This window comes from Salvelinus alpinus, chromosome 14, assembly GCF_045679555.1.
Source record: "Salvelinus alpinus chromosome 14, SLU_Salpinus.1, whole genome shotgun sequence".
In the NCBI taxonomy this organism is placed as follows: domain Eukaryota; kingdom Metazoa; phylum Chordata; class Actinopteri; order Salmoniformes; family Salmonidae; genus Salvelinus; species Salvelinus alpinus.
Genome location: NC_092099.1, coordinates 46361309 through 46375566, shown reverse-complemented (window position 1 = coordinate 46375566; position 14258 = coordinate 46361309). Strand labels below are relative to the sequence as shown.

At 41.7% G+C, this 14258-nt stretch overlaps 2 protein-coding genes across 7 annotated transcripts in view; both read left to right on the top strand.

The window, feature by feature from the left end:
• LOC139538975 (dedicator of cytokinesis protein 9-like) overlaps positions 1–11487 on the top strand; it is a 198091-nt gene extending 186604 nt beyond the window's left edge. For 5 of the 6 annotated variants that reach the window (XM_071341595.1, XM_071341588.1, XM_071341592.1 and 2 more), the window contains exons 47-53: positions 2047–2160; positions 3896–4042; positions 4134–4344; positions 5377–5567; positions 7750–7850; positions 9095–9233; positions 9635–11487. In XM_071341595.1, coding sequence (XP_071197696.1) covers positions 2047–2160; positions 3896–4042; positions 4134–4344; positions 5377–5567; positions 7750–7850; positions 9095–9233; positions 9635–9760 — 1029 coding nt within the window. In that variant the 3' untranslated portion in view covers positions 9761–11487. Of the gene's footprint in view, positions 1–2046; positions 2161–2504; positions 2511–3210; positions 3241–3895; positions 4043–4133; positions 4345–5376; positions 5568–7749; positions 7851–9094; positions 9234–9634 lie in introns of all 6 variants that reach the window. The other variant, XM_071341594.1, reaches the window with a different exon arrangement.
• A 1343-nt stretch (positions 11488–12830) lies between these two features.
• LOC139538973 (serine/threonine-protein kinase 24-like) overlaps positions 12831–14258 on the top strand; it is a 34786-nt gene continuing 33358 nt past the window's right edge. The window contains exon 1 of the mRNA XM_071341586.1: positions 12831–13517. Coding sequence (XP_071197687.1) covers positions 13476–13517 — 42 coding nt within the window. The 5' untranslated portion in view covers positions 12831–13475. The remainder of the gene's footprint in view (positions 13518–14258) is intronic.

The window sequence follows — 14258 nt, the reverse complement described above, 5'->3', positions numbered from 1 at the left end:
GGTTAGCTGCTCAGATAGCTGATGTTTAAAGTTAGTGAGGGAAATATAAGTCTCCATCTTCAGCGATTTTTGCAGTTCGTTCCAGTCATTGGCAGCAGAGAACTGGAAGGAAAGGCAGCCAAAAGAGGTGTATAGAGGCGGGCCCTCGCTACGAATATGTAGCGAGGGCCAGCCGACTAGAGCATACAGGTCGCAGTGGTGGGTGGTATATGGGGCTTTGGTAACAAAATGGATGGCACTGTGATAGACTGCATCCAGTTTGCTGAGTAGAGTGTTGGGGGCGATTTTGTAAATGACATCGCCAAAGTCGAGGAACGGTAGGATAGTCAGTTTTACGAGGGTATGTTTTGCGGCGTGAGTGAAGGAGGCTTTGTTGCGAAATAGGAAGCCGATTCTAGATTTAATTGTGGATTGGAGATGGTTAATGTGAGTCTGGAAGGAGAGTTTACAGTCTAGCCAGACACCAAGGTATTTGTAGTTGTCCACATATTCTAAGTCAGAACCGTCCAGAGTAGTGATGCTAGTCGGGTGGGCAGGTGCGGGCAGCGAACGGTTGAAAAGCATGAATTTGGTTTTACTAGCTTTTAAGAGCAGTTGGAGGCCACGGAAGGAGTGTTGTATGGCATTGAAACTCGTTTGGAGGTTTGTTAAACAGTGTCCAAAGAAGGGACAGATGTATACAGAATGGTGTCGTCTATGTAGAGGTGGATCAGGGAATCACCCGCAGCAAGAGCGACATTGTTGATATATACAGAGAAAAGAGTCGTCCCGAGAATTGAACCCTGTGGCACCCCCATAGAGACTGCCAGAGGTCCGTACAGCAGGCCCTCCGATTTGACACACTGAACTCTGTCTGAGAAGTAGTTGGTGAACCAGGCGAAGCAGTCATTTGAGAAACCAAGGCTATTGAGTCTGCCGATAAGAATACGGTTATTGACAGAGTCGAAAGCCTTGGCCAGGTCGATGAAGACGGCTGCACAGTACTGTCTTTTATTGATGGCTGTTATGATATCATTTAGTACCTTGAGCGTGGCTGAGGTGCACCCGTGACCAGCTCGGAAACCGGATTGCACAGCGGAGAAGGTACGGTGGGATTCGAAATGGTCAGTGATCTGTTTATTGACTTGACTTTCGAAGACCTTAGAAAGACAGGGTAGGATAGATATAGGTCTATAACAGTTTGGGTCTAGAGTGTCACCCCCTTTGAAGAGGGGTTGACTGCGGCAGCTTTCCAAACTTTAAGGATCTCGGACGATACGAAAGAGAGGTTGAACAGACTGGTAATAGGGGTTGCAACAATGGCAGCGGATCATTTTAGTAAGAGAGGGTGGATTGTCTAGCCCAGCTGATTTGTGCGGGTCCAGGTTTTGCAGCTCTTTCAGAACATAAGCTATCTGGATTTGGGTGAAGGAGAAGCTGGGGAGGCTTGGGCAAGTAGATGCGGGGCTGTTGACCGGGGTTGGGGTAGCCAGGAGGAAAGCATGGCCAGCCGTAGAGAAATGCTTATTGAAATTCTCAATTATCGTGGATTTTTCGGTGGTGATAGTGTTTCCTAGTGTCAGTGCAGTGGGCAGCTGGGAGGAGGTGCTCCAATTCTCCATGGACTTTACAGTGTCCCAAAACTTTTTGGAGTTACAGGATGCAAATTTCTGTTTGAAAAAGCTAGCCTTAGCTTTCCTGACTGACTCCGTGTATTGGTTCCTGACTTCCCTGAAAAGTTGCATATTGCGGGGACTACTCGATGCTAGTGCAGTCCGCCACAGGATGTTTTTGTGCTAGTCAAGTGCAGTCAGGTCTGGAGTGATCCAAGAGCTATATCTGTTCTTAGTTCTACATTTTTTGAAAGGGGACTCAACTCCCACAGATGTCACTGTCTATGTCATGGGGCTTAACTCTAGCTGATATCACTGTCTATATCATCGGGCTCAACTCCCTCTGATGTCACTGTCTATGTCATGGTGCCCAACAATAATGTCTCAAGGCCCCCAAACATGGATAAAGACACAGATTCTTATCAATGTGTTTGTGTGTTTCTCAATTCCATAGAAACTGTCTCACCTGTATGACACACTCCATCGTGCCTACATCAAAGTGACAGAGGTCATGCACACGGGCAAGAGGCTGCTGGGAACCTACTTCAGAGTGGCTTTCTTTGGCCAGGTAAGATAATGATTGAAATCTGATGGTAAACTGTTGTACAACAGAAAAACAATGCAATGGAGTTCAAACAAGTTGTTTCCCTTTCCCATTATACTATTGCTTTGCTCTTTCCAGTACGTTATACAGGTATTAGATATTGTAGGTATTATATTTTTTGTCTTTTTTAAAGATTAATTCAGACATTTAGAACACGTCTCCAAGTGCCCTATATCAAAATGGTGAACATCTTGATTTGAGCATGGGAGCTGCCGGAAGCGTTTTTGATTGATAAAAGAATGACCACATCACGTGGTCTTTTGTTACTCATTCTAATGCTTTTTTTCTGCATTTCATCCTCTTTAAAGGCAGCGGTAAGTTCTGCAGTAGGCTCTGCTCATTTTCCTGAGCAGCCTAAATCTGTGTGGTGTGCTGCTGCTGTAATCCATGACATGTTTCAGCCACTAGTGTGCTGCTGCTGTAATCCATGACATGTTTCAGCCACTAGTGTGCTGCTGCTGCTGTAATCCATGACATGTTTCAGCCACTAGTGTGCTGCTGCTACTGTAATCCATGACATGTTTCAGCCACTATTGTGCTGCTGCTACTGTAATCCATGACATGTTTCAGCCACTAGTGTGCTGCTGTTGCTGTAATCCATGACATGTTTCAGCCACTTATGTGCTTCTTAAAGCTCTTAGCAGTTACATTAACTCACCACTACCTTCCACCTACTTGTTTTACTTTTTTTTTTACAACAGTAATGCATGTTGCTGATTCAATGGAGTAATCCACTGAATTTGGCTTTTTTTGCTTCCATTTTTAGATGTAATTTTCACCTAAGTCTTCTCACACCTGGTTCTTCCTCGTCTTTCAGTGTGTTAACTAGTTGCTTTTGACAGTGTGCTTTGTTGGAGTGGATAACCTTCCCAGAACCATGTTGCTTCTGACTCAGTGTTATTTCTGTATGTGGTGTTATGGTGTGAACGCCGTTTATCTGCTATAGTTGTAGTCTGGGTAGTGTTGGAATAACTATGATTTTGTTTTCTGTTGCTCTACCTTACAACTCCGTAGCAGTACCAGTTTACTGACTCTGAGACTGAGGTAAATGAATGAGAAAGTGATGAATCTGGTGAATGCACTGCATTGAAGCTTATGATTGTGGTCCGGGTTAGTACAGTCAGTGGTATTACTGGTATGTGTCCATCACCGCTTCATTACCTCCTCCTAGCTTATCTTATCCATCTCAGCACTCTCTACTACTTCCTGGCTCAGTGTTGCCCTGACAACAATAGGCTATATTAGTCCAGGTTTAATGGTAGGATGTCATGTCTTACTGAGTAAATGTATCCAGTCACCTAGCTGGGGGCTACTACCCCATTCATCTACAGTGTTAAGGTACTTTTTATTGTCGTTTTTTGGGGGCTGTAAATACTGTAGACGCTTTGATAGAGTGAAATTCAATCCTCTGCATTCAACCTTTTTATTGGTCCCATAGCACTGTTCCTAGACCAGTTTTGTTGTTTGTTTCTGTGCTTTTGGGAATAAGTATTTTTGGGAATATTTCTTGCTCTTAGGTTCAGGATTATAGTACCTTAGCTCCTCACTTGTGTTGTTGTGCTCATTGTTTTAGATGTTCATACTACTTTTGATGTCTTTGTTACCTGAATACCTTCACATTTGTGTTTTCATGTTGTTTTCCTATTCTCTAGTACTGTATGTACTATAACCATAGTGTGTCATGCTGGCTTCCTCCTAGGGATTCTTTGAGGATGAAGATGGTAAGGAGTACATCTACAAAGAACCCAAATTCACCCCACTGTCAGAGATATCTCAGAGGCTACTCAAGCTCTACTCTGACAAGTTCGGCCCGGAGAATGTCAAGATGATTCAGGACTCTGGGAGGGTAAGAGTCAAACTTTACTCTTAGTATTTTACCATTTATTTTGGGGTTTCCATGGTTCTGATTGGTCCTTCATGTTATGCGTTCCATCCAGATCAACCCTAAAGATCTGGACTCTAAGTACGCCTACATCCAGGTGACCCACGTTACCCCGTTCCTGGAAGAGAAGGAGCTGATGGACAGGAAGACAGACTTTGAGAAGAGCCACAACATCCGGCGCTTTGACTTCGAGATGCCCTTCACCGTGTCGGGGAAGAAGCAGGGAGGGGTGGAGGAGCAGTACAAACGCAGGACCATCCTGACCAGTAGGTTCTACAGTACTTCATGTGAATCATAGGGTCGATGTGTTCACAGTAGAGACCCATAGCTAGACCTCTCCTTCTGATGTGCTGTTCATGGATGTAGAGAAGTTCTGACAAAATCTGTGAATTTAAGATATGGTTTCCCTTTAGAGACACAGATTGGGACACACCTCTAGATGACTCATCTCACTGAAAACAACGAGACACAAATATCAGACAGGTTCCTTATCACTCCAAACTAGCATGATCCGCGCATACTGCTTAGAACATTCCCTACGAGTCGCTGGAAAAAGGGGGAGGGACTCCAGACAATCTACAGATATGTGTAGTCCATGGGACCCAGCCGCAGAGCAGACAACCGACAAACCCATCAGTCCACACAGATCCACTCACATGGCAATACTGATGTTAAACATGTCATAGTATCTACAGTATTTACTCAGACAAGCACCTCATTCCCATAGAATACCTTTGCTAGTGCAGGCATACCTGTATCTTTCTCGCTGTCATATTAGGAAGGGTCCTGTGTAATTATGGAAATATTGGATTAGGTTCTGAGGATGTCAGCTCTTTGTTTAGAATCCTTCTTCATCCTAATTGGTTGTGTTTTATTTTGTTTTACAGTGTGAAAGATCCCATAGTGCAACCTTTATCTTCATTAAATGATAGGGCTGCCTTACCTCAAAGGTCTTTAGTGAATGAATGAGTCTCACGCTATAAAGCTGCTTGGGAACACACATCTGTCTGAACACCTAAGAAATGCCCGTGTGGGTAAGGAGTTGTTGTGGGCCAAATAGGGTGACGTAAGAAACCACGTTAATGTATCCATTCTCTCTCTCTCTCTCTCTCTCTGTCTCTCTCTCTCTGTCTCTGTCTCTGTCTCTGTCTCTCTCTCTCTCTCTCTCTCTCGCGCTCTCTCCCTCTCTCTGTCTCTCTCTCTCTCTCTCTCTCTCTCTCTCTCTCTCTCTCTCTGTCTCTCTGTCTCTCTGTCTCTCTCTCTCTCTCTCTCTCTCTCTCTCTCTCTCTCTCATATAGCAACCCACTGTTTCCCCTATGTGAAGAAGCGTATTGCGGTGATGTACCAGCACCACACAGACCTGAACCCCATAGAGGTGGCTATAGATGAGATGAGCAAGAGGTTGACCGAGCTAAGACAGCTAGTTGCCACCAGCGAGGTGGACATGATCCGCCTGCAGCTCAAACTACAAGGCAGCATTAGTGTCCAGGTGCAGACCTCCGTCCTCACAAACCACATCCTCCGTCCTCACAAACCACATCCTCCGTCCTCACAAACCACATCCTCCGTCCTCACAAACCACATCCTCCGTCCTCACAAACCACATCCTCCGTCCTCAAAAACCACATCCTCCGTCCTCCGTCCTCACAAACCACATCCTCCGTCCTCACAAACCACAGACACACACACTTTCTCATTTTACCCATTCAACTATTTTATTCAATATATGTTTTATATGGTAAAGACATCCCTCAACTTGTTCTATATGGTAAATATATCCCTCAACTTGTTCTATATGGTAAATATATCCCTCAACTTGTTCTATATGGTAAAGACATCCCTCAACTTGTTCTATATGGTAAATATATCCCTCAACTTGTTCTATATGGTAAATATATCCCTCAACTTGTTCTATATGGTAAATATATCCCTCAACTTGTTCTATATGGTAAATATATCCCTCAACTTGTTCTATATGGTAAATATATCCCTCAACTTGTTCTATATGGTAAAGATACACCTCAACTTGTTCTATGTGGTAAAGATACACCTCAACTTGTTCTATATGGTAAAGATACACCTCAACTTGTTCTATATGGTAAAGATACACCTCAACTTGTTCTATATGGTAAATATATCCCTCAACTTGTTCTATATGGTAAAGATACACCTCAACTTGTTCTATGTGGTAAAGATACACCTCAACTTGTTCTATATGGTAAAGATACACCTCAACTTGTTCTATATGGTAAATATATCCCTCAACTTGTTCTATATGGTAAAGATACACCTCAACTTGTTCTATATGGTAAAGATACACCTCAACTTGTTCTATATGGTAAAGATACACCTCAACTTGTTCTATATGGTAAAGATACACCTCAACTTGTTCTATATGGTAAAGATACACCTCAACTTGTTCTATATGGTAAAGATACACCTCAACTTGTTCTATATGGTAAATATATCCCTCAACTTGTTCTATATGGTAAAGATACACCTCAACTTGTTCTATATGGTAAAGATACACCTCAACTTGTTCTATATGGTAAAGATACACCTCAACTTGTTCTATATGGTAAATATATCCCTCAACTTGTTCTATATGGTAAATATATCCCTCAACTTGTTCTATATGGTAAAGATATCCCTCAACTTGTTCTATATGGTAAAGATACACCTCAACTTGTTCTATATGGTAAAGATATCCCTCAACTTGTTCTATATGGTAAAGATACACCTCAACTTGTTCTATATGGTAAAGATATCCCTCAACTTGTTCTATATGGTAAATATATCCCTCAACTTGTTCTATATGGTAAAGATACACCTCAACTTGTTCTATATGGTAAAGATACACCTCAACTTGTTCTATATGGTAAAGATATCCCTCAACTTGTTCTATATGGTAAATATATCCCTCAACTTGTTCTATATGGTAAAGATATCCCTCAACTTGTTCTATATGGTAAATATATCCCTCAACTTGTTCTATATGGTAAAGATACACCTCAACTTGTTCTATATGGTAAAGATACACCTCAACTTGTTCTATATGGTAAAGATACACCTCAACTTGTTCTATATGGTAAAGATATCCCTCAACTTGTTCTATATGGTAAAGATATCCCTCAACTTGTTCTACATGTGTCACGATCGTCTTGATAAGAGAGAGATGACCAAGGCGCAGCGGGATATGAGTACATCTTCTTTTTAATAGAGAAGACGAAACATGAAAACAAACACTTTTACAAAACAACTAACGACCGTGAAGCTATGAACGAAAGTGCTGACACAAACACTACACATAGACAATTACCCACAAATACATGATGCCTATGGCCGCCTTAAATATGGCTCCCAATCAGAGACAAATGAAAAACATCTGTCTCTGAGAACCACTCAGGCAACCATAGACATACCTAGACACATTCACTCAACCATAGACTTCCCTAGAAACATTCACTCAACACAAACCCATACACTCTAACAAATCCCCCTAGACACTACAACCACCCAAGACAAGACAAAAACACAAACATACCCCATGTCACACCCTGACCTAACTAAAATAATAAAGAAAACAAAGAATACTAAGGCCAGGGCGTGACAACATGGTAAAGATATCCCTCAACTTGTGAATCTAAAATACATTTTCCTTTAATCTATAGGTAAATGCTGGTCCCCTCGCATATGCCCGAGCTTTCCTGGATGATGCCAGCACCAAGAAGTACCCTGACAACAAGGTCAAACAACTTAAAGAGGTCTTCAGGTGAGTTGTTAAAGTACACATTGTAAAATAGGATAGGTCTTGACAGGAATATACATATGAAGTGGGTAAAACAGTATGTAAACATTATTAAAGGGGCCAGTGATCCATTATTAAAGGGGCCAGTGTTCCATGACTATGTACAGTACATAGGGCAGCAGGCTCTAAGGTGCAAGGTAGAGTAACCTGGTAGTTGCCGTCTAGTGACCGTGACTAAAGTTCAGGGCAGTGTACCGTCTAGTGACCGTGACTAAAGTTCAGGGCAGTGTACTGGGCAGAGGCCGGCTAATGGTGACTATTTAACAGTCTGATGGCCTTGAGATAGAAGCTATTTTTCAGTCTCTTGGTCCCAACTTTGATGCACCTGTACTGACCTCGCCTTCTGGATGGTAGCGGGGTGAACAGGCCGTGGCTCAGGTGGCTGGTTATGTATGACACTGGCCTCCCGGGTGGCGCAGTGGTCTAGGGCACTACATCGCAGCGCTAGCTGTGCCACCAGAGACTCTGGGTTTGCGCCCAGACACCAAGTAAAACTGAAGTGATAACTTAAAACACAAAATATAAATATCCATTAACAAACTTCTTATAGCTTAGACTAATTTCCACTTCCTGAACACATACTACTTAAATAAAAAGCATAGCCTTTTCTTAGTAAAACGCAAAAGTAAAAATGAAATAAATACAGTAGTCTTTCCACCATATAGTCAGACACATTCTATTCACAGGCTTGATTTCTGGAACACCAGTGCAATAACTACAAAGTGGGAAAACTGAAGAAGTGTAATATTCTAAACTTGTATATTATTTCTAAAATATTGTAGACTGAATATTCACAGTTAAAATGAAGACTTGTTCCCTTTTAAAAATGTGTTAAGCGTCGTCCGGGTTAGGGAGGGTTTGGCCGGTAGGGATATCCTTGTCTCATCGCGCACCAGCGACTCCTGTGGCGGGCCGGGCGCAGTGCACGCTAACCAAGGTTGCCAGGTGCACGGTGTTTCCTCTGACACATTGGTGCGGCTGGCTTCCGGGTTGGATGCGCGCAGTATTAAGAAGCAGTGTGGCTAGGTTGGGTTGTGTTTCGGAGGACGCATGGCTTTCGACCTTCGTCTCTCCCGAGCCCGTATGGGAGTTGTAGCGATGAGACAAGATAGTAACTACTAACAATTGGATATCACGAAATTGGGGAGAAAAAGGGGGGTAAAAAAATAAAAAATAAAAATGTATGACACTGGCCTTTTGTGGAGCAGGCAGTTTGTGGAGGCGTGTGGCCATGGCCTGGGCATCAACGAGCGGCTGATTAAAGAGGACCAGCAGGAGTACCATGACGAGATGAAGGCCAATTACAGAGACCTGGCCAGAGAGCTGTCTGACATCATGCACGAGCCAGTAAGCATGAGTTATCTGCTAGCGTAACAAACATTGGGATCCATCATTGTTTGTTCATCAGCCGTTTTTGAATATTTGTACATTTTGGAAGAATCTGTTGTGTTTGTTTTGATTGCAATACTCGTAAAACAGTTTAATTTGAGTATTATTATGAAAGTAACAGTTATTATTAGTTAGGCATTGGGATTTCATAGTCATTTTATAATATAATATCATGCTATTGTGATATTTGATAACCCCCTTTTCCCTCTGTTTTTCCTTTGTGCTGACATGAGCAGATTGGATGGTAAAACATCTTTGGCATGGGCTATACTACGTGTGATTCATTCTTACTAAGTTGTCTGAAAGAATAATTTGTTCCTTTAGCATAATCTTGAACACCCTCCGTCGCTCCCTTCCAGATCATTCCAGTGGAGGATGGCATGAAGAGCGTTCTTCCAGACTCACTGCACATCTTCAACGTCATCAGTGGTACCCCCAGCGGTGCCACCATCGTGGGCATGCCCAACTCCTCCTCTGTGGTGTGAGACCCACCGGGATTGGCTGACTCCTGACTTCAACGCTCTGTGCCAGCGCTGCCATGAGTGGCCATTCCTGCTTTTCTGTTCTCCTTATCATCAAGTTTGCTTCTGGCTAAACTGAGACAATATTGATGTTCTGTTCATTTTCTCTCACACCTTCTCTGGCTTGTCCAATGGGCCAGGACAAAGGACTGTGTTACACTGTTGTATAGAGTACAGTCACTCTGTGGAGGATGGGACCAGGGACATTCATCCATGAGGATTGATTGAATACATAATTTAAACATTCACAGTGTAGGTTGGAAAAAGTATGTGAACCCCTAGGCTAATGACTTCTCCAAAAGCTAATTGGAGTCAGGAGTCAGCTTATCTGGAGTCCAATCAATGAGATGAGATTGGAGATGTTGGTTAGAGCTGCCTTGCCCTATAAAAAACACTCACAAAATGTATTTGAGTTTGCTATTCACAAGAAGCATTGCCTGATATGAACCATGCCTCGAACAAAAGAGATCGCAGAAGACCTAAGATTAAGATTTGTCGACTTCCATAAAGCTGGAAAGGGTTACAAAAGTATCTCTAAAGGCCTTGATGTTCATCAGTCCGCGGTAAGACAAATTGTCTATAAATGGAGAAATTCCGCACTGTTGCTACACTGTGTATGTCTATTGTTGTGACTTAGATGAAAATCAGATCAAATTTTATGTCAAATTTATGCAGAAATCCAGGTAATTCAAAAGGGTTGACATACTTTTTCTTGCCACTGTATATGACATCACTGGTAGTGTTTCCTGTGGAGCCGTCCCCATAGGGATCCTTAAAGCGACAGAAATGTGCATGTGATGTCACTAGCTCTCTGTTTGTTTCGATCATTTGTCTTCTGCTCTGAACTCTTCAAGTGATTTTCTATGTATTGATGTCTTGACGAACATTATAAACCAGGTGGTTTGAGCCCTGAATGCTGATTGGCTGAAAGCTGTGGTATATCAGACCATTTACCACGGGTATGACAAAAACAAATATTTTTACTTTTTTAATTACGTTAGTAACCAGTTTATAAGAGCAATAAGGCACGTCAGGGGTTCGTGGTATATGGCCAATATAGCACGGCTAATGGCTGTATCCAGGCACTCCGTGTTGCATCGTACATAAGAACAGCCCTTAGCCGAGGGAATATTGGCCATATACTAGACCCCTGACGTGCCTTATTGCTTAAATATATGCTGCATACATTGGCATTCATCTCTCTGTACATGTACACAAAGTCTTGTTATATTTCTACAAAGCTGCAATTTATTGGAAAAAGAGCCTCCTATGAAAAAGTTAGCGTTAGCGTCCGTAATCACTTAAATGTCTTAGAATGGGATTTTTTTTTTAAATATTTAAAGCCATTGCATATAAGTATATTCCAAGCTGTTTATTCATGTATATAAAAAAGGAGTGCAATATTTGTATTTTGCAAGGTACAGTGTCTTGCAGTGTTGGGTTCAATAATACATTGTAAAGATTATGTTCATCCTTCTTTTCAAAGCAATTCTAGTGTTTATTCAGAGACCTACTGTGGAAGTTATATTAAGCTTTTACCATTTGAGTGTTTATTCAAATGTTAAAGAAATCATTTTATATTTGGGAAGCAATGGGTTTTTAATTTTTATTTAACAGAAAGTCACTTTTCTGCTGTATAAACAGAAATGTTCTTTAATGCTTTTCTTTTCAATAAAATTCACTCATTCCTCTTCACTTGTACTTGAGATTTCCTTATAAACTTTGTTTGTTTATTGTCCAATAATTGTACAACCGCTATAGATATGGAGTGTTTGGTTCTAAACCATATTGATGGGAGTATAGGTCAAACACATAAAGGTAATCCTAATCTTATTTTACCTGCAGGACGTGGAACCAGCATAGAAGACATCCTTTAAGGCCCCCACCTCCTTTAATCATGAAGGCCCTAAATGGAACAATAAAACAGAAGAGGTATAACATGTTACATTGAGAGTTTACAACTGTTTGCCCTGGTGTCATGTGGCTGCCGTGTCGACTTTCCTCTTGCCCTGTGTCGTTCGCGACTTTTGCAGACATTATGACCAACCCATCAAGGTCACGGATGTAGCTTTCGATGAACTCCTCAGCCTCAACCACCTCCACCTCTGCCCCATGACTTCTTTTGATAGTGCTCTTTCTTAATTCATTTAAAAATATACTTGTCAAGAATTCCATTCTGGAAGAATATAACAAATACAGCATATCATTTCACTCCTCTACCTTTACCTCACCCATGTCCTTTACCTTATAAACCACCTCTACCTCCCCCACAGTCATATTTTTCTTCAATTACCAAATTGGGGTTAGTGGGGCCCCTCAAGTCTTTTTAAAAAACGGGCCACCAAATCGCCAAGTCCACTGCAGTAGGCCTATCGAGAGGACACTCTCCGAGAGGTGAATTAACTCAGACTGCTGAAGTGATGTTTAGTAAGCGCTCCGACTTGTCTGTCAACCAAAAGCTATATTGTAATGACGGGTCATACATTCTAGACAAATATATATATATATATATTTTTAACTATTTTCATCAATCACTGAGACTTAACCTACCTCTCTCTCTCCAATAAGTTTCTTCTCACAACAAGTGTATTTCTGAGGGGAAGACACGGGGCAGCTGATCGGCAGATAATTAAGGTATTCATATATTCAAATCCCATACCAGGAGGTTTAGTAATAAGAGACAACTCAAGTCATATCAACTGATATCAATCAACAATTCAGCTTTATTAAACATAGACATATTTATTAAAGTTGTATTAAACATACTACATCATTGTTGTCAACCCCTTGCCTTGTGGGACATCATGGTAAAAGGACACAATGCAACTATACAGACTGAAAGTTGGGAGTGGGAGAGAGAGGCAATCCATTACCAGCATAACTGTAGTTTGTGTATCTAAAAACCTGAACTTCTACTCGTAATCCTATCTAATTCTTTAGCCAGTTGGCTCAGTTTATATAGCATGGTATATACGTCAATATTTGTCAGTCAATCAGAGCTGGCTGAATTTCCACAGTGACTCCCGACAGTACCTAGCTAGCTACTTTGCCGCTTTGAACGCGGTATGCAGTCTCCTCCGACGCGGCGGTGGAAGCGTTGCTGAGAGCCCATTGGCTATCGAACGGCCAATGGCGTGGGTCTTGATTGTTTGGGAGCTTCCCTGGAGGAATATTCCGGTTCGCTGCGCACCGCTGTAGTTTTTCTGAAGGGTTTCCCTAATGTGAGAATGACAGCTATCAAAATGGCGGAGGGCAATAGAGAAAAGTGATGAGGACAGGGCAACAAATGAGACAACTATCCTCAATTTATTATATTATTCTCACTTTTCATCGGATATTCTCGAAAACATTTAAGGTTTGGTGAGACTTGTGCAGAGCATAGTTTGTTCTTCTGTTGAAGATTTAGCTGGCTAACGTTAGCTAGTTTGCTATCTGCGGAAGAGGGACAACTTCAAGACATTGCAGCTAAAAAAACAAGCAATGTTTTTGAGCTGATTCCGTGATAGCTAGGGACTTTGTAAATCCGGCATTTTAATTCCAATAACGCAAGGTATCATTAGCTGGACATAAACAGCTTTGCACTCCTCCGATTTGGGTTAGCTACAGTAACTCATTTAGCTAGCAAACAAAGTGGCGTCAACCGAGTACGAATTTTGTTGATTGTTTATTTTATGACGACATGGCTCATTCCCCGGTTCAGAGTGGCATTCCAGGGATGCAGGTAAGATTTTTGTCTTAGTTCATCAAGTAGTCGGTCTCCCTCAATTTCTTTGTAATACTTTAGCAAACTTGTTAGCCAGCTAACCTTACTAACGATACTGACTCGATTACGTGATCAGTAACTTGACTTTATTTATGATCACATCCTCACTAGCTGTGTTAGTTAACTAGTTAACGTTAACTAATAAACTATCCATTTAGCTAGCCAACTATGGAAAGACACAAGGTATTGGATTCTTTGCACCAGAAAAATGCCCACTGATGAGGCCAATCTATTGAGCCATATTTATGTTCAGCAGAGATGTGGCCAGATTGGCCCCATGTGGTACAGTCTGTCTCTGACAGTCCTGTCAGAGACAGACTGGATGGCAAAGTTAAGCATCTGTTTTACAATATATAAACTATTTAGCATGCTGCTAGAACAATAAGTGTTTGCCATTTAAGCCAAATCCTGAGCTACAACTGAAATTATTTCCCTGTAGTGTTACACTAATGCACATTAATTATTTGTGATTACTCAGAAAGCCAATACATTTTAAGCACGACTCAATGGCTGAACCACTAAACACCTTTTATTCAACAAGGAAACATGAAAGCGAAACAGCAACATGTTACTGAGGTCCCTGCCAGTTTTGAGGCAGTGGAAAGTAAATCTTTCCTCTTAATAAACATTCTTGACATTTTTCAGTGCAGGCAGTCAACAAGAAAGCTGCCAGGACATGACTTAACTTGTAAGAAAACT